Source organism: Corvus cornix, chromosome Z (genome assembly GCF_000738735.6).
Source record: "Corvus cornix cornix isolate S_Up_H32 chromosome Z, ASM73873v5, whole genome shotgun sequence".
NCBI classification, from domain to species: Eukaryota; Metazoa; Chordata; class Aves; order Passeriformes; family Corvidae; genus Corvus; species Corvus cornix.
In genome coordinates, this window is record NC_046357.1 from 62,660,195 (window position 1) to 62,683,254 (window position 23,060).

The 23,060-nt window shown below is 36.0% G+C and overlaps 1 protein-coding gene across 5 annotated transcripts in view; it reads right to left on the reverse strand.

Moving 5' to 3' along the window:
• Window positions 1–934: 934 nt before the first annotated feature.
• Window positions 935–23,060, reverse strand: part of UHRF2 (ubiquitin like with PHD and ring finger domains 2) — an 80,402-nt gene continuing 58,276 nt past the window's right edge. For 2 of the 5 annotated variants that reach the window (XM_039567422.1, XM_039567418.1), the window contains 10 exons: window positions 21,387–21,510; window positions 20,896–21,003; window positions 17,273–17,377; window positions 9,271–9,410; window positions 7,114–7,276; window positions 6,442–6,579; window positions 5,526–5,649; window positions 4,963–5,126; window positions 4,111–4,209; window positions 935–2,107 (listed from right to left, as the gene is read on the reverse strand). In XM_039567422.1, coding sequence (XP_039423356.1) covers window positions 1,961–2,107; window positions 4,111–4,209; window positions 4,963–5,126; window positions 5,526–5,649; window positions 6,442–6,579; window positions 7,114–7,276; window positions 9,271–9,410; window positions 17,273–17,377; window positions 20,896–21,003; window positions 21,387–21,510 — 1,312 coding nt within the window. In that variant the 3' untranslated portion in view covers window positions 935–1,960. The remainder of the gene's footprint in view (window positions 2,108–4,110; window positions 4,210–4,962; window positions 5,127–5,525; window positions 5,650–6,441; window positions 6,580–7,113; window positions 7,277–9,270; window positions 9,411–17,272; window positions 17,378–20,895; window positions 21,004–21,386; window positions 21,511–23,060) is intronic. The other 3 variants (XM_039567419.1, XM_039567421.1, XM_039567420.1) reach the window with 3 other exon arrangements.

The following is a 23,060-nucleotide window of genomic DNA, read 5'->3' on the forward strand; positions in this document are numbered from 1 at the left end:
TTCATTAAAGGAAAGTCAGGCCAGATACCAGTTTTTATGTGAAAAACTGCACCTACATCATAAATAACCTCAATATATAGTGAAGAAAATCAGAATTTTTTTACTCTAGCTTTCAGTAGCTATTGATATAGTATTAAGGATGTAAGAATCATGAAAAGCCACTGCAGGCTTGTAATGTGAGGAAAGGACAGTCACTCTGTGTTGCCAATCTAATTCCACAGTCTTGACAAGCTCCTTTAGTATTTGTTAAAAGCAGTCATGTTGCCTGATTATGTCACTGAAAAAAATATATTAAAAAACTGGTTTACGTATTTTTGTATAAAGAAGGTAACTTCCCACTGTTGACCTAAAACTGATAAAATTTATATTGTGAATTAATTGGTAAAATCTATCCAATGGAAAACAAAGCATTAAAATATTTTACAGTACTCAGCTAAAAGCTAGAAGTCTTATGTGCTTACCGCATAGATGCGATGACTGTTACACAGGTAAAATCATATCTGTTTTCTCCAGAAATTACTGAGCTACCTGTAGCACTGTGGGCTGCAGGCTGTCACTGCAACCTCAGTGCCTACAGAGGCCATCGGACTCACCCAGCTGACCAACCACCGTGCAGGAATCCCACAGCTCCCAGCTGCACCGACAGCCCAGCGGGACAGGCAGGGCTCCCTCCCTCTCTGGGACATGAACAGAGCACTGCTACAGGCTGTGAGCAACTCCATAGGTATTAATGTCACCACTGGATTTTGATTTGGAGTTGTTTGGCCTTTTTTTAAATTAAGTGTTCTTTTCATTGAGAAATGAGTTAAGGAATATAAAGCCTCACACCTGAAAAATAAAGCCACCCAAGGAAAGCATAGTAACCTGAAAAATAAATTCTGTAAAAACCTGATTACTTAATTAAGTGGACAATAGTAAATACAAAACTAGCAAATTTTCTGAATCATAAAATATTTAATAAGGTATATTTGGGGGGCAGGGGGGGAATATATTGTATATAAAATTTCAGATCACAATATGAAGCGATTTGAACCCTCTCCAAGCTAGCACTGCCTTTAATGCTGTGTAGATGTATTGCCACTGATACAAGACCTACTAAAAGCATACAGTTTAACTAATACAGAAGTGGCTTTTTTTATATGAACTATTTTTTACACAACTAGAGTGTCTTGAATACCCTCTTTAAGTGCAAAAAACACAGATCACTTTACACTAATGCAGCAACAATGCATATTGTTCTCATTAGTCATTAGTAGTCAACTTGCATAAGATACAAGAAAAGCACAATGAAGCTCACAAAAATAGACTAAAAATCAGCCTGTTCTTGCAAAAAAATACAGCATAATAGAAGAAAAAGACAAAAAAGGGATTATGCACACCACAAAATTTACTGTTTAATCCAAATGGCTTAAGTGCTGAATCTGTTTCTTTTTCCTGGTTTTTTGTGGGTTTTTCTTTTGGTTTGTGTTTTGTTACTGGGTTCTTTTTTTTTTTTGTAAATCAAACCACATGGACCAGGCACAACTAATATTCAGGAGGCAGTGTGTAGCTAAAACATCACTAACTTTTTTTCATCCCCAACATTGTTTCATTGTTTGACACAATTTACTTTCCTCTGTCCTGAGGTAGTTACAAAAAAAACAAATCATAAATTAAGCATCAGCTAGGCCAGTAAGAGCTGAGGCTTTTCTTTTCTTTTTTTTTTTTCTTTTTTTTTTTTTTTCTTCTTTAAAAACTATTTGTTAACTGGCCAAAACTACCCTTGATGTTAAAAGACAGCTGAGAATTAGAGTTCTCACAACACCAAAAATGGCTATGAGGGGAAGAGGGTTAGCTGCTTCAAAATGTGACAATATATTGAGTCCCATCAAGCAGGCTGGTCCACTGCTGACTTTCCCATGTTTATCCCCCTTTACTCTCTATAAAGTCACTGCGAGAAGTACAGAAGGGTCTGAGCACATCATCGTCCTTTACTGTAACCAGGAAAGAACTGGTCCAGTAGTGTCTGCAGGACCTTGTTGGGAGCCATGGTGTAGCCCTTCCCCAGGTCATAGCGGCAGGCAGGGCAGGTGAACACTTCGGCTCTGAAGGAGCGCTGTAAACAACTCTAGGACACACAAAGACAGAGAAGTAAATTGTGACAACTTCGTTTTAGACTGACAGCTTAACCAGCAAAAAGTAAGGAATCACTGTAAACCGAAGGCACAATCTGCTGTACTACCAGAAAAAAGGAAGTCTTTGCCAAGCCCTCTGATGCCTGACTCTGCCTGTGACTAAAATGTCCTAGCAAAGGAACTCTTCTCTGTGCTGGGGAGGGAAACACTGTGCTTGGGTGGAATTAAATCACTAATGAGGTTTCCCCTTCATTTCCACTAATGCCTTCCTGTAAGTCACAGCCAGTCTTTAGCTTCCTTATAGCTTCACGGATTGCTATAGTTTTCCAGACCTTCATTTCAAGAGGAAGGTGAATATACCATGTATACTGTTTATGTAACAATCTCCATCTACCTCATCAGAATAGATTCAGTTAAGCCTTACAGATATTTGTAGGATAATATAATCTCTAACACATTAGCATCTGTGCTGTCATCCTTACTACGTTACTGCAGACTCCTGAGTGAGCATCGTAAATTTGTCAGAGCAGATCTGTGTCCGAACAGCAACAGCAGCTTACTATCAAACTATTCCTTACAACTTTAACTGGATGTTATATTGTATCCTCAAATATTTACTGACATCTTCAAATATGGTGCTTTCTGGGTTTGCTGCCATTCAGCTTTCTCTTCTTTTTCCATGGTTTTCCAACTTCCATAATTCTAAATACTAACTCCTTCATAATATTTCTTGTTTTTCAAGGAGACATAATCTTTGTGTGCAGGCCACACATAAGAACACCCTGATTCTTACTGGAGTGGAATCTTCTTGAACAGCAGCCTATCATTACCGAATACTATACTAGGATGATAATAGCTTGAGTCCTTTTAGAGTCTCAGGCAGAAATACTAGGTACAGCTGGCACCATTCAAATATGCACAATTTAGATCATGAATCTGTACACACCAGTGCTACAAAATTAACTCTGGTCCAGATTTGATTCCAAGCTCCTTACATTATATCCAGATGACCATGATTTTAAGACGCATGAGTAATGTACTGACTTCTGTGGCCCTCCTACCAAACATGGACAATGCCAAGAATAACAAGATAACGTAACTTTCTCTGAAGGAGCCCAAATAATTTTCTAGGGTATTTACCCTCCACTGATGCCTTTTCCTGGTCTTAAAATCAAGAGTCAAACATGGTTAGAAGGGGAAAGGGGATTTTACCTTGGTATTTATTTTAAGGATCCTTAGGTGCACACGTCCAGGTCAAATGTACCAAAATACACACCGCAATGCCCACCCCAAAAGATCTGGTATCACATTATAGATCTTTACTAATTAGCATATCTATCAAAGATTCCCCAATGAGAGGCTCAAGTGAGCCCCCCTCCCCAAGGAGCCTTCCCCTGGATGGTTCTATCTTAGTTTATAGAATGTGTTCTGGAGAGGACCTTGGGGTCTGGGGCACACTGATCCCTAACTATGAGGCTTCTAAAATGTTTAGTCTTCTAGCTGAACTAACAAGTCCAAGAATGTAGGCAAAAAGCACTAAGAATACAGAAGTTGTAAAAAGGTATAACAGGGGTGTAAAAGAAAAGGCGAAAAATCTTCATGGCATCACCAGCCTTTCACAACTCTTTAACAGAGAGTTATAAAATCATAAAATCTGGTTTTATTTCTTAAGGATGTATAATTAAATCACTGATACTGTGCCAAAATCTAACCTGTGGGCCTAACCAATTCCTAGAGCACCTCCACTGATCACAAAGGCATGACAGCAATGGTAAACCTCACTCATTACGTCTATCAGGAACTATATGAAACATACTTCCACTCTTCATTACACAAAATTAAAGTGTTTACACAGCAAACACTGAATGGAAACTTGTTGCTTGTTTTTGCTCAGAATGTTATGCAATTATTACTGTCTTTCTAAAATGCATATGGCTTTGGTGACTGCAGTCTCAGAACCAAGAAAACAGCCCAGAGCAAGGCAGTTTATTCTTACTTTACAAACGTTGTGGAGGCACTCTGTTGTCACTGGCTGGTAAACCAACTCCTGGCAGCAGACACACATAAAGGATTGTTCCAGTTTCTTCAGAAAATTCTAATGTAGGGCAAAGGAATAAAAGAGACAAACTCTATTATAGTTCTAGTAAATGCCACTTACTACATAAAAATTATATACTTCCAGAAGTTCTTAAGTCCTTGATATCTCTGAGAACAGCTTTCTAGTAGTAATCAGGAAGCATGTCTTTAATGGCTTAATTTCCCTGCTCTTTTACAAATCAAAGAATCATATAATCAGAGAACAGTTTGGGTTGGAAGGGGCCTTCAACAACACCTATTTCAATCCCCATGCCATGGGGAATCTTCCACTCGACCAGGTGGCTCAGGGTCCCATCCAGCCTGGCCTTGAACGCTTTGAGGAATGGGGCATATGTCCCTGGGGAACCTGACATAAAATTATTTTCTGCCTAAACAAAACGTAGTGACTACAACCATCTTTCTTCATGTCTGATTTCTGACATTAGCACAGCATAAAAATACATTCAGTATTTCAGAGAAAACATGCTCTCTTCAAAAATGAAAATAAACTAAAATCCACTTTTAACTTCAAAGTGTTTTTTGAGCAAGAAAAGATCTCTATTATGGAGGCATGAACCCATCCCTCAAACGCAAACTGCACAGATGAGGCTTATTTTCTTGAAATATACGTCTTACAAGTAAAAGTAATGCTAGACAGTCTACATTTTGCATAAGTTCAACAAGCAAATGAGGTTTTAAGAGGGACTCAAGATTTCTCCTAATAACATAAAGAAAAGGCAAACAATAAAAATTATGCATGCAACAAACATACTGGTCCTTCCTTAAGAGAAGCAAGTACTTCATCCCACAGCTTCTGGTTCATGCAGTCTTCTCTAATCAGCCATTGCTGCTCTTGGGTCAGCTGGAAAGCTTCTCCTTTCCCTCCATCTCCCATCCTCATGGCTTTGGGTGTATTCGTAGGTTCCTCTATACCTGCTTAAGATTGTGACCATCAGACACAGTAACAACAGTGTTAGTCTGAACTAACAGAAGACAGAACTGTTTCTAGGAGGAAACCTGGATTAACATGGATTGCAACATGGATTTGCAGCAAGCAAATTCCTACTCCAGTTCATACTGTTCAGCATTGTTTTGGATTGCAGCGCACAGCTGCACAGAAGAATGTTCATTTTTTTTGCAGAGCTTAAGAGAAAAAAACACATTAGGAGCAGTAAAAAGGATTAAGACCCCTACACTGCTACATAATTAAAGATCATGTGCTTATCAATTTACATTAGTACTACAAACAACTTCACACTTCCACAAAGATTTCATGGCTTAGAAATAATGTGACAGATTTTGCTGACAAATGCTAAAAAAGCAAAAAAGAAATACCATCATCAATTGTCCTTTTCTGGTTTCCATTACTTTGGCTGGTTGGCTCCTGTTTCACAGTTTGCTTTTTAACCTTATCTTTCTTCTCCTTGCTAGCCATGGCTTCCAAATAACCTTCTGGATACTAAAATTAAAAAGCACAGATTTTAAACAAAAACCACTGGCATACAGGAATAACCAAATACCAAAAAGATTAACTTCTAAAAGACTTTAGATCCCTATGACAACCTAGTAAAATAATTACAAAAAAATTTTAAAATCCTGTATGATGGAGAAAACATTTAAATTAGTATCCACCATTAAAAAAAGCATAGTCAAGTCAAAGAATCTAATCCATACTCAGCTGTATTAAACAGTGTATCTGCACCTGTGTGCTTACAAACGATACAAATCAGGCAGATGATGGTATGCTGTAAGATATACCATTACCTTGCCAGGAATAGATGTTAATTCTTTCCATCTTTCATGGTTTCTGCAATGCCAAAATTTTCATGCATCAGCCTATTTCTGTACCTAAGATACACTATGTATACAAATTCTCAGTCACATGAAGAGAGAAATACATAAAAATGCACAGTTGTTTTGGTTTCTCTGATTCTAGGTGACTCTAGTCACCTGCAGAAAAATTTGTTCCAGCCTAAGAGTCACAAAACTGGACACAAATTCTGATTTTCCAGTCCATATATGCAAACCAATTTACTGCTAGGGCAGAAAGCTTCATTCGCAGTTCCTTCTGCTGTGTCACTATCACAGGATTCTTTCAATTTGCATATAATCTGCAGTGGTTTTTAGTATTAAAAGCTGCCACAGTGAAGTACAAGGGAAGAGAGGGAGCTTTAATTTAACTGATTTCTTTCTTTGGAATTTGTTTACTGGAACTAAGAATGAAAACAACTGTCCAAATCCTGATACCAACCTGTACACTTAGACCCAGCTTCTTTGACCGCTCCATTCCTTCTGAAGTCCAAGGTGCAGGCTCAACGTCATCTCTTCTCAGAAGATAGCGCCAAACTAAAAATCCACATTTTCCAATTTCTGGCCAATACTTCACCACCTAAAGAACAATATAAAATTACTGCCATTATTTTATCACAAGCCAAACACATGAACATTATACTTTAATTGCTCAAGAAGAAATGAGAATAATGATTTATACATTATTATTATTATATACAGCAGTTCTTTTCTCAGCTGTGAAATTTTTGTATTTTTTACAAATATGGTGCTCTTAAAAGGCACACTCCTTTGTTTCAGAAACCAAGAAGTCTTTAAACGAACAAAAGACTACGATATAGTTGGAAGGACTGAAGAAATAATGAAATTATCTGATTTCAGGGATGAATTTAACTTGATAAGCACATGCAAGCAACTTACAAATTCAACCTTATATATCCCATTACAGATTATGTTCTATTATCATTGCTCTAAGTAATTTCTGTTTGGCTCACTTTGCAAAATAAACTAAAAAGCTATAGTAAAGAAAAAATAACTACTTCTTTCAAGTAATAATGAAGTATTTGCAGACTAATGCATATGAGGCTTTTTAAAACAGACTAAGAGAAATTTCACGTTGTAGGGCTCAAAATACCTTGTAAATGCCATCGTATCTGTTGCCCTCCTCTGGGGCATACTTGCTGATCCGCCGTCCTTTTGAACTGCGCACTACTCTGACTGGTTTACCAGCTCTCCAATTCTTTGACTCTGCTCCATTTTTGTCATCCAGTGGGGCATCACAGTTAAGGGCCAATGCCCTAGAAAGACATTTAAATTCTTCATAAGATAGATTGCTTCACCAAACAGAGTTTAAGAGTTAACATAATTAAGTTGTATGTGTTTCCCTTGCCTAATTTTGCTTTATCAAGAGCGTAAGCTTCTTCAGTATGTTTTTTAGCAGAACTGATGGAAGAAATGAGATCCATGCTATAATGCATGGCATGAAAAAAAGATGGCAACACTAAATATTTTATTATCTAGGTTCCAGATGAAAACTCATCTGAAATTTCCAGATAAAACAAACCAATCCTTTTAGACTTAATAGTCTTCATTTTTAAAAATAATCCTTTCCTAAATAGCATTGAGGAAATTAAAATTATAACAAAAGGCAAGCTTTCCCCATTGCTATCCTGCATCAATACAGGCTTTTTAAGTGTGTACACAAAAGTAATGAATATGATGAAAAACATATAGACAAAAAAGTACACAATTACCATTCAAAAAAGCTCTAAGTACCATTCCACTCTCACATGATACATAAAATACCTCAGAAGGTGTTAGAGAAGGACTTAGAATCATAGTACCTAATTTAAGGACAAGCAAACTCCTTTAGCCATGAAGACCCTCTTCTAGAAACCTGGAGCAAGACAGTATGACCAAGTCGCCAGTAAGAAACAGTATTTCTACTACCACAGCCTGACTTGAAGGGATTGAAAACCCTTCAGAATCAGCCACAACTCAAATTACGGAACTCAAAACAGAAGAAATAATAAGGGTTATAAACAGACATGGTACAAGTTCTCCACATTGTAGAGAACAGTAAGAGACAGGAACACTACGCCAACATTAAAAATGTTTCCCATTTAAAACCAAACCTTGTAAAACTATCTGGACAAGCAAAACCAACACAGATTCAACTACACAGAATCATCATAATATTCTGAATCAAAGTGCTTGAGAACTTGTATCAAGCTCACCAAATGAGAGCAGCATGTTGTTACTCCACGTACCCTAACGTCTTCAAAGCTAAGTAGTTTTGCCTCTGGATTTCTCATTTGCTAAGAGAAAGGCTGTCTGTCACTAAGGAGTCCAGCCTTTAATTCTGTGTCCCAAAACAACTTTGCTCTATTCACTAAATCTGCTTGTAAAGCTACTGCTTAAATCTACTTCCCTCTTTCTTCCCTCCTTGTTCTTGTTCATGTTTGCATCACATACCCCCTCCCCCTCCCTGTCTCAGCAGCCAAGTCAGGCTTTTCCTCTTTCTCCTCTAGACAGCTTGAAAGAATCCCTCTCCAGCCAGTCTGAGAGCAGCAGAACGTGTCTAAATGCAGACCTGGCAAACAAAAGTTCTCAGTGACTCTCAGCATCCCACAGGTGTTCAGAGGTCAGTTGTGTAATAGATTATGCTCTTAGGAACAGAAAAGGATGGAGTACTCTTTGTTCAGGCAGGCTTTTGGAGGATGGAAAAACACTTCAGGCAGATGTCTAATTCTTCCTCTGGATGTATGTTCTCTTTCAAGTACCTGTTTTGATAAAGCAGCACCCTAATTCCTTGCTCTTCATAGAACAATATGACGGAAGAAAGGGCTAACAAAACAGAAAATATTTCTTTTATCATGGGAAAACGAAAACGCTTTCTTCCTACTTAAATTCATAACTGATTTACCCACTGGAGAAACTTAAAAAACAAAACACCCAGAATTAGAAAACTTCTGCTCAAGAGCTTTGACAAACTTCTCACTTAATTAAAACAGAGTCTTCTGAGGGTGACTGCAGAACAATTTCAACCAGAGGCATGACTGTGAGCTGCAGCAGCAATTCAGCAATGTATTTCACTGAGATGCATGTTCCTTAAAGCAACAAAACTTTATAATGCTTGATAAAATGCCTCTTAGTAGCAAGAGGCATTGCTGTTTACAAACACAGCATGTACAGGAGTGAAAAAATACAGCAAAACATTGGTTTTAAATTAAAGCACTACAACCCAACTTTTTGTTTTGGAATACTTTTAAATTTTATCTTCAAAACTTACCTATTCATGTGCGTTAATGTCTGATCAAATGAATGTTCTCCAATTCTTTTATTGCCAGAAAGATCTCTACCTCCACTCCCAGTGTAAGTGAATTCATCTCCTCGATCCTGTGCAAGAAGATTATCCTTTGGTTTAACGCTCTAAAGTAAAGTAACTCAATTAAAAAAAAAAAAAAAAAAAAAAAAAAAAAAAAAAGCAACTTTATTTGTTCTATTTACTCAGAGAAAAACTGTAATCCAAGGCATGAAAGACATGTTTTCAATTTCAATATCACCGTCCTACAGCAGCTGTGCCAGCACAAAACTACTGCTCTAGATGTAACCACTTTCCCAAAAAATTCTGATTGAAAAACTGCCTGCCTTAAAAACTGCTACTTTTGCATTTTTTATAAAGCTATTTTGAGAAAAAAATCTGAGGAAGAGAACATATTCTAGCAAGTGGTTACTTGCTCTTGAGCTTTCATTGAGTTTACAAGAACATCATGTTTCTAAAATACACAGTAAATACCTTGGATGAATCATGTCAGCCACTTCAGCTTGTGCAAGGAGCTTAGTGCTGATACATACATACAGTGCTGCCTTATGTACAAGGCAGGTGCTTTAGTGAAATACTAATCCCAACTCTTCCGAATCAGTGAGAGTTTAAAATAATTTAGATTCATATTTTGTAAGTTAAAATAATTCTGTACTATAGTTCCTATGTAGAATTTTCATGAAATTGAAAGAAGGTTGATAAAATCTTTTACCATGAGCTGTGAAAACTGTCAAAATCTAAATACACTTAAGTAAAGCCTGTATTTCTACTTCCTGGACAAAGTCTGTCACAGAATTTCATATTACTCCTGGGAAATTCATGTATTTCCAGAAATACATAAATATACACATTACATATATATTTAATGCGTTATTTCTTTGGAAATGCATACTGGGTACAAAGCATGTAGCAATTGTGGAAGATAAACATTTAATAGGAAAATAATATCTAAATGAATATTTAAAGCAAAATTCGGAACATCTATGCAGTAATAAAATTCAGTCCACTTCTTACCACTATTAAAAGTCTGACATTTTTTAGGATCCAGTGCAAGACTGTTACATATATTTCAGGACTGACAACAGCAGAAAAAGAGAAAGTTAGAAAGAGAAATGCTGGTTGAACAAGGCCATAGATAATTATAGAAATTAGGTTCATTTTATTTTGTGTAGGGAAAACCTAACAGAAACTCAGCTGCAGTTATCTGCACATAATAAATACAAGTGCTATGAAGTTAAAAAGTATACTCAAAACCTAGCAAAGACATGTATAAACTTTGGTATCTGCTTTCTTAAAACAGTCTACTTACTCTACTAAATAAATCTCTAAAAACCAACAGAAATAGAATGAATTTCTATTAAAGACAGTATAAGAAACAACTTTAAAAGGCCAACCAGACAAGAACCATTTACTAAGAAAGTATGTAAAATAAATTGTATAAAATAAAGTATCACAGAATTGGAATTAATCACAGAGTATGTTTCATTTTTCAGTGACTGTCAAGGCAAACGCAATGCACAGATCACGCAAAGATGATCCTGATAATAATATGAACAAGGATGGATTTGCTTGATGTATCACAACCAATCAAACAAATTGCATTTTGACAATGAATAAGAAGCTTGTCACAAGTTCAGAAAAACAGGGAAACATATCTTGGAAGGTCATGAATCCAGAATAGCCTGCGTTTTCTAACAAAGAAAGAAACACACACATGTTGATTATGTGGCAGGGTGGGGAGGGACTGTTAAGGCACTTTTTGATATACAAGCAGAAATAAACTGAAATCAGAAGGTGATTTTTTTCTCTCTTCTTAGAACGTAATTTTGAGATAAATACTGATATGACATATATATAAGAATGTGAAAAAATCCAAGAAAGACAGAAACACTTCATATGAAAGCAAGAGGGGGAAAACTATTTACAAGACAGGACAGGTTCTTGACAAACTTCTGTTTATCAACTACCAGGTTGTTGATACATCTTCACGAGAAGAAAGTATGGAATAGACTTTTATTTTCTGGCATAACAGAAAGACATAAATCAAGGACAAATTGCTACAGACTTAAGACAAAAAAACTCAAGAGAGAATGCATAAAGGCAACAGAATTCCTACTTCCATACACTTCTATGGAAAATGGTTAAATGCAAATGGCCTAAAACCAACAAACTTCCAGCATCTTCAGAGAAAGACCAAGTGGTTCTCTGGTGGTAGTCTAACCACAGGCAAACTGAAAACACTGTGCTTGAAGAGATACTATGGATAGAAGGCTATGCATACATGCTCACCTCCTGAACATATCCCGCACTTCATAGGTTACATTTGCTTTTCTTTAATTATCAAAGTGTTCTATGCATAAATAAGCAACTGGAAATGCAGGGGAAGGAAAATGGAGGATAAAAGGAATTACTATGGAACATAAATGTCACAGGTCAAGTTACAAGGATCTTTCAACATCCTCCAACGTACGGAAGACTCACTGCTGCTTTATTCTCTAGATGAACTATACTCTTTTACTTCATATCAGATACATTACAAAAAAAAAAACAAAAAAGAGATTTCAGGGAACAAACACACAGTTTCTAGATCTGAAGGAAAATGACAGAGATCTTGTCATTGATCTGAGCTGGATGAAGAGAAATGGGAGGACATTTGATATAATCTCTGATATAAGAGCAACTCTCAAACAGGAGAGGAAGAAAGCTCAGAAGAACTCAAAAGTGCTTGTAGAGAAGAAAATCAAAAATGGCAAGAGTAAGTGATGCACAGACCCAGTGTCTAAAGAATGGAATAAAGGTGGATATGAATGTGCCCATGACAAGCAGAAATGAAACAGGGACACTGGTACTCCAGAGACTTCATGGGAGACCTAGAGTACCTACTTCCATAGGGCTTATGGTGTTTTACTTTTGAAGTGAAGTACGACAAGAATATTCACAGCTTATTATTTGGGATGACTGGAGAGTAATGACTCACTAAAACAGTTTCTCAACAGCTCTGAGTTCTATCTATAGATAATACAGGATCTTCCTACCACCTACAACAACTTTCAACTGAGAGCCAGTATGAGACTGGTAAAGCTATTTTTGTCTCAAGAGGATCAGAAAGCAGAACTGAAGACAATGCTTCAAACAGTTAAAGAAAACATATGGCAAAAGGAATTACTGATGTCTGTATGTTCTTCTTGGACAAACAAAATAGCTGTCAAAAAGCCTATCAAAACAATTTTATCTTTTCCCTTCCCTTCTTCCTACATTCTCCCCATTTTCTTACCTTAAAATATGTATTTCTGCCATTTCTCTTCTGCTTTCCAGAGCTTAATTCCACTTCCTTGGAACTTTCAAGAGCTAGTAAGTATTTTGTCATCCTGTCTTCTCTTAACACCTTTTGTATGCCCTTTTTTCTTATGTTGTGTCCATAAAGTTATTTCTTAACTATCCTGTTTGCAAACTTTGATCATATGAGAGATCAAATGAACTTCAGCCACAGTAGCATTGACCCAGTATCTCATACTGAGGTGCGTGAGTGGAAGACAAGCCTGAAGCTCTAGTACTACAAGCCAGTCAGCCTCAGACAGCCAGTACAGACAGTCAGTTGTAATAAATCATACTCCACTATCCACTGTTGTTATATAATCAGTTTTAAGTCTAACAAAGAAATAATGTAGAATGAAAAAAGCAAGATTTTGAATTCCATTGAATCATTTGACCACATTATTTCTATGGATTGCTTTTATGCACCAGCTGACAGGCACATTAGCTACTTCAAGTTACTAGAATATCAACTATCTCAAGAGAGCTCTCAATCATTTTCTCTTTCCATTAACACCTCTGCTATTATGCTCAGATTTCAAAGTTTGGTTCCAACAGATAAAGCAAAAATTGTATTTCTCAGTAATAGGATATTACAAACTCAATCAGATTTTCTAGATGAGTTCCAACCCTCAGTCTGAACAACAAAAAAATGTCTTATTGGCTTTCTTGATACAAGAAATCCCCAAATATCATCACTTCATCAATCCCACATCAGCTTGACCTCAGCAAAATGTAATGAATAAAAGCTGAGTTTGATTATATGATAAAGGAAAATAAAAAAGCACTAAACCTTTTTAAAGGAAGTTATTAAATCCAAGTCAAATATTAACTATCAAGCAATTACCTTTGAAAGCATTTTCTTTCCCTAGCAGTAGGGATATCTGAAACCGAATCATGTCATCATTCATCTCCATTAAACTCTGTATGCATAAAGTGCTGAGAGAATTGGTCTATCTGCCCACTGTGTGATTTATTTTTGAAAATTTCATGGTTTAACACTGCAGTAAAAGGTGCCAATTGAAAAGGAAGGGCTAAACTACAAATTTCATTTGTAAATCAATAAAAATCCCTTGCATTAAGTGCAGAGCCTGAATACATCATAATTTTTCTTTCTGAGTCTTCCTCAGAATCGCCCCTGACAGCAAGAACCTGGCAGTGTCATGGCACATTCCACCACAATGAAAACATTTCACCATTTTAGTGTTGACTAATCTACATATCTGAACAGTAAGAAAGTCAGCTTCAATGCAGGAAACAGCAGAAGGTGGCTAACTGGTGATGGATGCAGGGCAACATCTTAAAAAATCAAGGTCCTAGTTAACCACTGTATGTGAATTCCTTTCTGAGGTTTTTCTTACTCCTTTCCATGTAGTGTCCAAAAATGGCGGATTACCAGGCTTTTAAAACGAACATAAATATGTAAACAATTCAGGCTACTCAGTGTGGATTAATTATCTTTCATTCCATTAAAAATCTGTTCTGATTTTGAACCAGGTTCACCAAAGACAGAGAGCCTTTTCAGGTCAAAGACACTTTCCTGTAGCAGGAGTTTACTTAGGAGATACAACAGCTCTTAGATGCAGCATTTTTTAATTACCGTAATCTTTGGCTCTTGGGTGGAGATCCAAAATTGATTGGCTTTTTGAGGGAAAAAAATCCTGCAATCTGTATGACTAATTTAATTAGCCTACTATAATTATAGTTAAAGTAACACATGGAAAATCTAAAAGACATGCATTTTGTATTAGACATTAATTTCATTAAGTGGTTTGTGAATGCTACATTCCAGGCACTGAATGGGTTTGGTATAAAATATCAACAAACCTAAACAATGACTATATTGCTTGGGGTCCCTTTTGAGTCATTAGAGTCATTATCGTCTCAGAATCTTTTATGAGAGGATGCAACTGCTCACACCAAGTATTATTCTCCAAAGAGATTCTGAATCTCAGTTCAAGATTTCCCATATGATTCTATGTGCAACAACACTTACAGAAGAAACAATTTTTGTTTGGATTAAATTAGAGCACACCACACAATTAATTTACCATCTTTACAACACTACCTCTACCCAGCAGAAACATGAATCTTGAAACTTTTGACAATAAGCAGCAGTTTCAACCTGATACATAAAAACAGGGACACAAAATAAGAGGCCAAGTTTTCAACATGGAAGTTAGACTTCTCCAGCTGCTTGATTTAATGAACAGACAAATCAGCATACGTTCATCATGAACTCTGTGATTGCACAATCAGTGCTAATGTCCAGTATCTAGTCTTTAAATGTTAGTCTGCTCTGAAACAATTCTTAAATTACAAATTACTAAAAGACTTCTCAATTTCTTCAGCTAATGTTCCTATTATTACTATCAAAACAATACCAGGAGATCAGCAATATTAACATATTCAAAAAAAAAGCTAACTATGGGTAAGCTATGTAATGCGTCACTAGAATTCAAAGTTACACATTTTCAGGAGAGAGATTAATGTGCAAATATTTTATATGCATGTAATTAGAAATGAGGATAAAGCTTCATGTGCAAAACAATTTCACCCACTGCTCATTTTGTTAGCTATGACTGTACCTGTTCTCAATCTTGAGGGTACATCTGACAGAACTGATAAAACTTGTTATTAAGGAGCACTCCAATACATCCAGAACATCCCAAATTCAGCAAAACTGGAGATAATTCTGGGTCTCCAGTATTTTAAGTTTCTAAAGGCATGGCATAAAAATGTCATGATCTGAAAGCTAGACAGTGAACTCTGTTTCCTGCAATGTATTTTTGCAATTACTTTACCTGAGTGTGGCTTTGTTGATTTAAAGCAATAAGAAGCACATTAAGATGGCACACACCATCGGTGTGCATAAATAGTACATAAAGTTTATAAGCATACAGTATAACACTCCTCCAAAATGAATTTATTTCTCACTTTTATAAAAACTGACACACAAGTACTTTTGTTGTACCATTGAAATTCAAGTAAGAGTCATCTCTCTTTTTGGTACTCACACAATAAAATGAATAGATGTTAGCAGAGATTTTTACCTGTATCTTTTATTTAAAAGTTTCACTTCTCAAGTTGATTAGATACTGTGCTCAGGATACTTAAAAGTACAAAACTCGATTTTTCTGTGTATATTCTTACAGGAATTTAATCTCAACCTTTTCCAAAAAACCAGGAAAAATTAAAGTAAATTGGAAAATAAAATCTGGCATGTGAAAGAAGAAGAGAATAAAAACTAATTTCAATAGTGTAACTGGGAAAAAAAATCCCTTGTATTATTAGTTTAGAAAACAGAAAAACACTGACATTCATATAAGTTTTTAGGGAATTTTCTGCAACACTTCTCTCCTACTATGCCTTTTCAAAATTATTTATGTCTTTCAGACTATGACAGTACTTAGGTGTCTACAAAACCACAGTCACAACATCACTTAGGTGAACTGAAAAGACATGCAAAGAATCCAGTTAAGCTCAGTAAATATTTTGAATTGAATAATTACCACCTCAGAAATAAGGGGACATCAGTATCACTAAAAAGAATAAAACAGGAGTCTGCAGCATCCCAGCATAGCAGATACAACTACTGTGCAACAGTGTTCTTAGGGTCCACGAGCTTGGCCCAGGATAGACGCTAAGGACACCATATCCAAACACCAAGTACCTCCTCATGCCACTTGTTCAAATAGAGACACACACTCCTTCAGAGGCAATACTCTGCAGCAGCAGCAGCAGCAGCTGGTAGATGCTGTTGGCAAAGAATATGTTACATTCTAATGCTATTTCATTCATATGCTTTTTTTTTTCTTCATTGCCCTTTTTCTTGTGTTTGATAGTTACGCGTGTGTTAAAAAAACCAGGTTGCTTACTGCATTATCCTTCACCTGATCCATGATTCAAAATTCCACCTGATGAACCGGAACTGCAGGAAGGGATGGACCTTGTGTAAACATTACTTAATGGAAGAAAACAGTAATCTCTTCACAAAAAAATGTTGGTCAATACCAGGAGATGAAAACTGAAAGCAGTTACTGTTTTGTTTAGCAGCATAATTGCTTTTGTTGCTCTACTTAGAAGTTAACACCAAACTAGAATTCTTTCCCAGCACATTTAGTGCTCATAATACAAGACGGTGAGACTTTGCTAAGAAGTTCTGAAAGTGCTCATTAGCAGGAGCCAAGAACTTTCAAAACTTCCTAGTATCAAGTAATTCATATCTTTTATTCTTGTGCATTAAAATAAATGTATCACATATTTAGAAATACTGTTTGGAATGTAATTAAATCGTGACAAAAGCAGAACATAAAGCGTATTATTTGCATATAATTACACGATCAGATTTTATATTACGCTCAATTTAAACTCCAAAAGTATACTGAAATGTAACTACCCTAAACAATGTCAAATCCAGCAGTAACTGATGTTTTTCTTTAATGCAAATCTGAGCATAAGCATTCTTTAAGATTCGCTAAGATTTTTCTCTCCAAAATACTAAGAACTACTTAATTTATCAGTAGTAGCTATTTTTTTCCACAGTCACATCTGCCTAAACATTAGTTTTAAACAACAAATATAACTGCATATTTACAGACATTGATACATTTGATGCAGGAGAACAGCAAGACCATTGCTCGCATGAATGACATACCACTTCATCTTCAAATCCCCCAGCTAGTACGAGTGAGTAAGCTCCATCATTACTGCGTCCATGGATTCCACCAACATGGGGCCTGTGAACACCTGCTTCACTCACCTGCGAACAGAAAAAAGCCAGTTTCCAGCATTTTTTTCAAAGACCAAGTCACCTACAACCACTTTTAACAATCAATTTTCTGCTTAAAATATTCTACAGAGGTTTCTGTGTCAACAGTTAATGCAAGACTGCTATTAAAGGTGGGAACTCCACTGTTTATTCCGTAAGAAAAGCTGAAAGTAAGAACACCGAGAAAATCAGCAGGATAATGTAGGACAGTGGTGACAGTGGAAGACGTAAAGACACACTTTCTTTCTTGGGAAAAATCTCCAAGTTTTTTTTTCCATAAGCAATACCTAAAACTGTACTCACTGATATACTCCATTTGCACAGTCATTTAGAACAATTCAAAGCAGAAGGAGGTCTGCCAGTTTGGTAACATTTTACAATTTTTAATCAAGGAAGATCCCAGTGTAAACATCATTTTGTCAGGGACTTTTAAGGTAACACTCTAAATGTAACCAGTGGAGAGGAATATTATCACACTGCCCAAGGAAAAAGAAGAGGCCGCTGCAGCACTATATGGATCATAGACTAGTTCTCCAACCAGGATAACTCTCTGGCAGTAAATGTTCAAGTCATCTGCAACCTGACCACCTGAAAGCTGCAGCTGTAGCATAATCTGGCAACATCATTAGTCTGCTGGATCATCTCTCCCACAAAAACTTACTTAATAATGATTTCAAACTACTGATTATTAAAAAAAAACCCCACAAACAACCTTTACAAATAAAAAGAGACTATATATTAAATTATGCATTTTCTCAGTATGTTATGCAAAAAATACTATTGATAGAATGAAGGATTCCAGCACAAAACCAATTACACTACTTTCTACCTTCATCTTTTCTTTCAGACCTTGATTTTGCCTGTTTTTCTCGTTCTGCTTCTTACACTCCTGAGCTCCTTTTCTCAGCCTACACTTCCAAACAACTTTCAAGGAAGTCTATATTCTTCTGCTGTAATCCTGACATTTCATAACACAATACATCGAAGATCCAGCTAGTAAAAAATGCAGTTTTAAACAACAGATTAGAGCTGTGCAGAGTATGAAAACTAGGCAAGGACACAATAATACTTCCTTGCACAATTTATCAGGATTCAGCTGTCTGTGGCTGACTTCCTGTACTATTTAAAACTTTTGGATTCATAGTATTGACGAGATAGAAGAGTTCAAGTAGTACCACTTGTCATATGAACTAGTACCACTTTCAGTCACTTTGGAGTGGACAGCTGATGTTTTTGTCACGATCACTTTACAAAATTTGACATCACAAATTTGTAAATTTGTCATTACAAATTGTCCCACTTTTTTTATACTGTACATCATTTTGTAGTCATCTACACCCCACAAAATTTTCAACATTTTCCAGATGAATGAAAACAATTCCATTCCTTTAATCATCCTGATTGCTGTTCATAATAATGTATTTTATTCTCCTGACCTTTCATTTAATGATAATTTAGTATTTGATTTATTTTTCTGTTCACTATTGGGTATTAAAATGACATATTTTTCAGAATTAGCTATTAGAATATCTCTTTGCTAAATAACAAGAAGAAGAAGTAACTGAAAGCCAGTTACTAATAACATACTTGGAACTGTTCCCAGTCCCATGTTTACTATCCACAACAGCTTAGCACTTTCCCTTAGCTTTATCAGCTATTTGCCAATTTTTCCAGACCATTTGTGAGTATGCTGAATAAAAAGGCCCCACTATTGTGCTCCTCTTTCCTGTTGTATCAAACATCCTTTAATTGATTCCTCCCTCCCTTCTTTTCATTTCCAGGTTTTATCAATTAAATCTAGGTTTCTGGTAGGTGATTCACCCCCAAGATGAGCTGTGGTAAATAATTCATGGCAAAGATGGTCTTCAGATGCTCTGAAACATTGCTCCAGAAGCAATATTTAGTCAATTTCCTTCTAGGGAAAAGAGAGTTTGTGTCATTAAAAAAACGATGCAAATCAGAAATAAAGAAGTCTTTAAATTCTCATACAGTCTCTAAATTCTCATAGATTTGCTAAGACAAACTATTTTCTCATGAAAAAGACTATGAGAAAAAAAAGGGTTTTTTTCTACATAGAAAGCATTTCAATTTTTTTTTTAATGACAAAATATTTAATTTGTACCCAAAATAAATGAATTATGCATAAATGGTAGTTGTCTTTTGATATCTAGTCCATACATATATATATATATATATATAAAAATTTCTTTGATCGATTTTTTTGACAAAAGCAGCACTCTAATTCTGTTTGTTTTTCCTACCAGTACTAGAAATACCTGAAAAGCATTAGCTTTTGTCTTACCAATAGAATTCCTAGCAAAAAGGTAATTCCAATTACCATTGAAGCAGTGAAAATAAATATTGATTGTGATACTTGGAGTTTGCCTAAGTGATTTTAGAAAGTTCTCTTACTTACTAGACTTTACATAATCTGGCAGCCAACAAAAAGAAAGCAAATGATGATAAGTTCATGAAACAAATCAGAAGAGGCTTTTAATTTTTGGCTTGCCCCTCCTCAAGCGGTTTAAAAACCCCTGGTTTTATTCTTCCAAATATGACAGAAAACATTCAGTTACAGTCATTTACACATGCAAGGGACAAAGAACTAACAGATTTAGAAAACAAGGAAGTATGTATTTTCATGACTAAAAAAAACAATAAAAAAATTGTTTTTTTAGAGATAACCCAAAAATCATTGCAAAAGATAACCCAAAAATCATTGCAATTGGATCAGGCTGGGGAAAAAGGGAGGAAGCTTGTCGCTTGCTGGACATTGTGAAACCACAAAAAAATCAGTACTGGCACAAAATGAAGCTGTTCCCTCCTCCCTGCTTTGTTTTTTCCTGCCCCGTTGAGTATTGGCACTGTGCTTACATAACCAAAATGTGAAAAGGACTGGGAAAATTAGCCCCCATTCTACTGTATACAGGATTGTTTGTCTTCCAGTTTTCTACCAATCTAGTTTACTACAGAGCCTAAGGAGTATTTGAAACAGAAAACGAGACAGTTCAAAAAATCACCAAAAGCTGAATACACAGTGAATTTCAGTAGCAGCACAGACTTACAGTGTAAGCTGTCTAAGCTGTTCATCAGCCTAAAAGCAGATTTGGACATACACTACATATGACCAAAAACACCTACAGAGCCCATTCACAGTGATACCACATAATGTTTTCAAAATCTGCAGTCTACACCCCCTGCATGGGATAATCAGTTCATGTGAAGAAAACTCTTCAGAAAATACTTAACTCTATTCACTAAGTATCCCACTTAAAATGTGAAATACGTTTATCATAATTCCAACAGACTTTCTATTAAGTTGTATGGTAAAATCAGTACAGTTCAGCCTTCGCTACTATTGGCATCACTTCCAATATTGGAATCATAATGTATTTGCTTTACTCAGTCCTGGTGAAAATGGCAATTGTCAGTTTAAATTTATTTAGTGCCTAACCCATTCATTATTATTCCTACTTTCTTCAACTACAGCTAATACTGGAACAACATACCTGAACTCTGAATTTCCAGGTTGTCCCAACAGGAACACCAGGTATAGGCCCATAATGATTTGAAGGAACAATAGTGCATTCCTTAGTGCGACCAACACAGGCCATGCCCTAAAAATACATCAGACAAAATGAATCAGTATTACAATATTGAAGACTATTTGCAAATTCAATGCAGAGATCATGAAATCTGTATATTATAGCAAACACATACTTTAAAATATGTTAACAATTGTTAAAAGGAATTAAGTCATATGTGGTTATGGGTTTTGGAGGGGAATTTGGGGTTGTCTTTCTTTTTGTTTTTACATCTGGTCACCTTAATAATCCTTCCACTGCTTTAACTGCCAGTAGACAGTGGGCAGGATTAAACATTGTCTTGTTGTCTGTACAACCCAGTACTGAATTTTGTGTAGTGCATATGTAAGCAGAATTATAGATGTAGCACATACATGAACAATCAGAGTAACAGCTATTTCTAAAACACACTCTACCTTTCCCCAGTCTCTCTGGCTTTCAGTACTGGCAGATGGCATCTTTGCTTTCTTTTTACTCTGTTTGAGCTTTTCTCCAGCCTTTACAACTTCATTAGAATCATTTTTGCAGGAAGGACAATACCTAAAAAAAGGTTTTAGTAAATCCTCAATTAACTTTGTAATAATGGCAATACATTTTTTGTAGCCAAAAGAGTGTCCATTTGTTTATTTTGACTGAACGTTTCAAGCTAGCAAGCATACACCAGTCTTAAGCAGCTGAAGCCTACGGCTTAAAAAATGAACTCAACATGAACAAATACTGTCAACTTTTTTTAAAAAAGGGATTTTCAGTATCTTTAAAGATAGAGTGCTAGCGGCAAAACATATAACTATTTTTTCTGACATGATACATGAGCGGTCCCCATGTCTCCTGTATTCTCTCTTCATTTAGTCCTCCTTCACTTATATCATGTAAAGGAGAAAATAGCTGAGATTAGAATATGCTGCTAACCACTACTTATGGTCTGTTTCTACGTCCTGCCCAGTCTTATTTTTTGCTGGTAGTGCAACAAATTTCACTGCAGACTGCTGAATATCATGTAGAGCCAAGACATGACATAATGTGTATAGAAACACACAAACACACTCACTCCACAGTGAGGCCATTTGGAATATAATGTTGTGGCCTACTCCAACTAACACAAATCCATTCAGGTAGGAAAGTAGAGATACTAGTACACAGTGACTACAGTAGTGAGAGAAAAGGAGTACAGTGGTCCTTCTGCTGTTTCCAATAACATTCTAATCCCACTCCAGGAACATCAATACAAAGGCACGTCCATGTTTCTGGCTCCCATAGGCTAGGTTTGGACCATACACCATTAGAAGAGGAAGCCTGATCTACACTAACATTGATAATCTAGTTCAGATAATAACAACTGTTACTACTACTGCTACTACTACTACTACTACTTGTAGTAGTAGTAGCAGTAGTACTTCGACTGTTTTGGATTTATTAAGTTGTGTATGTGGATATGAATAGAAGAATTAATGATTAATGTCCACAGGAATAGATTTCACTATCTCAGGAAAGGTGTTGAACCATTAAAACAATGAAGCCATGTAGATTAAAATAAATAATCATGTAAGATGCTGAAATTATCTGACACTATGACTTTGAGGAGTATTACAGCTGCTTACAGAAAAAGCGCATGCAACAACCAATTAGAAGAACAAATATGACATAATGCAAATTCACAAGGTGAATTAACTAGGTGAGTTCACACAGTGAATTCCCTGTTTCTCGATAGGATAAAAATATTACCTTAATATCTTTTAAACTGAATCTTGTATGGAATATTAAATACTGTTTCACATACAGAGTGACTTAATCTCCACAAGAAAAATTTACCCTTTCCCAAACTGAAGGCTTAAATCCTGAAGAGAGTTTGCCAGATTTTACATTCTAAAAACATGAAATGGAAGTATTTCCAATTCTAAAGCAAACTGTTCATATATCAAGAATCAGACAGCCATGATTCTTTGCTAGTATGCAAAAAGAATGGAGGGCACGAACTTCTTCTTTGGTAGGAGATGCTGCTTTGCCTAGTGCAAAAGCATTTCTACATAATGACAAGCATTGAGACAGCACAAGGCTGGTGACACTAAGCATCCTGAAACTGGTTCACGTAA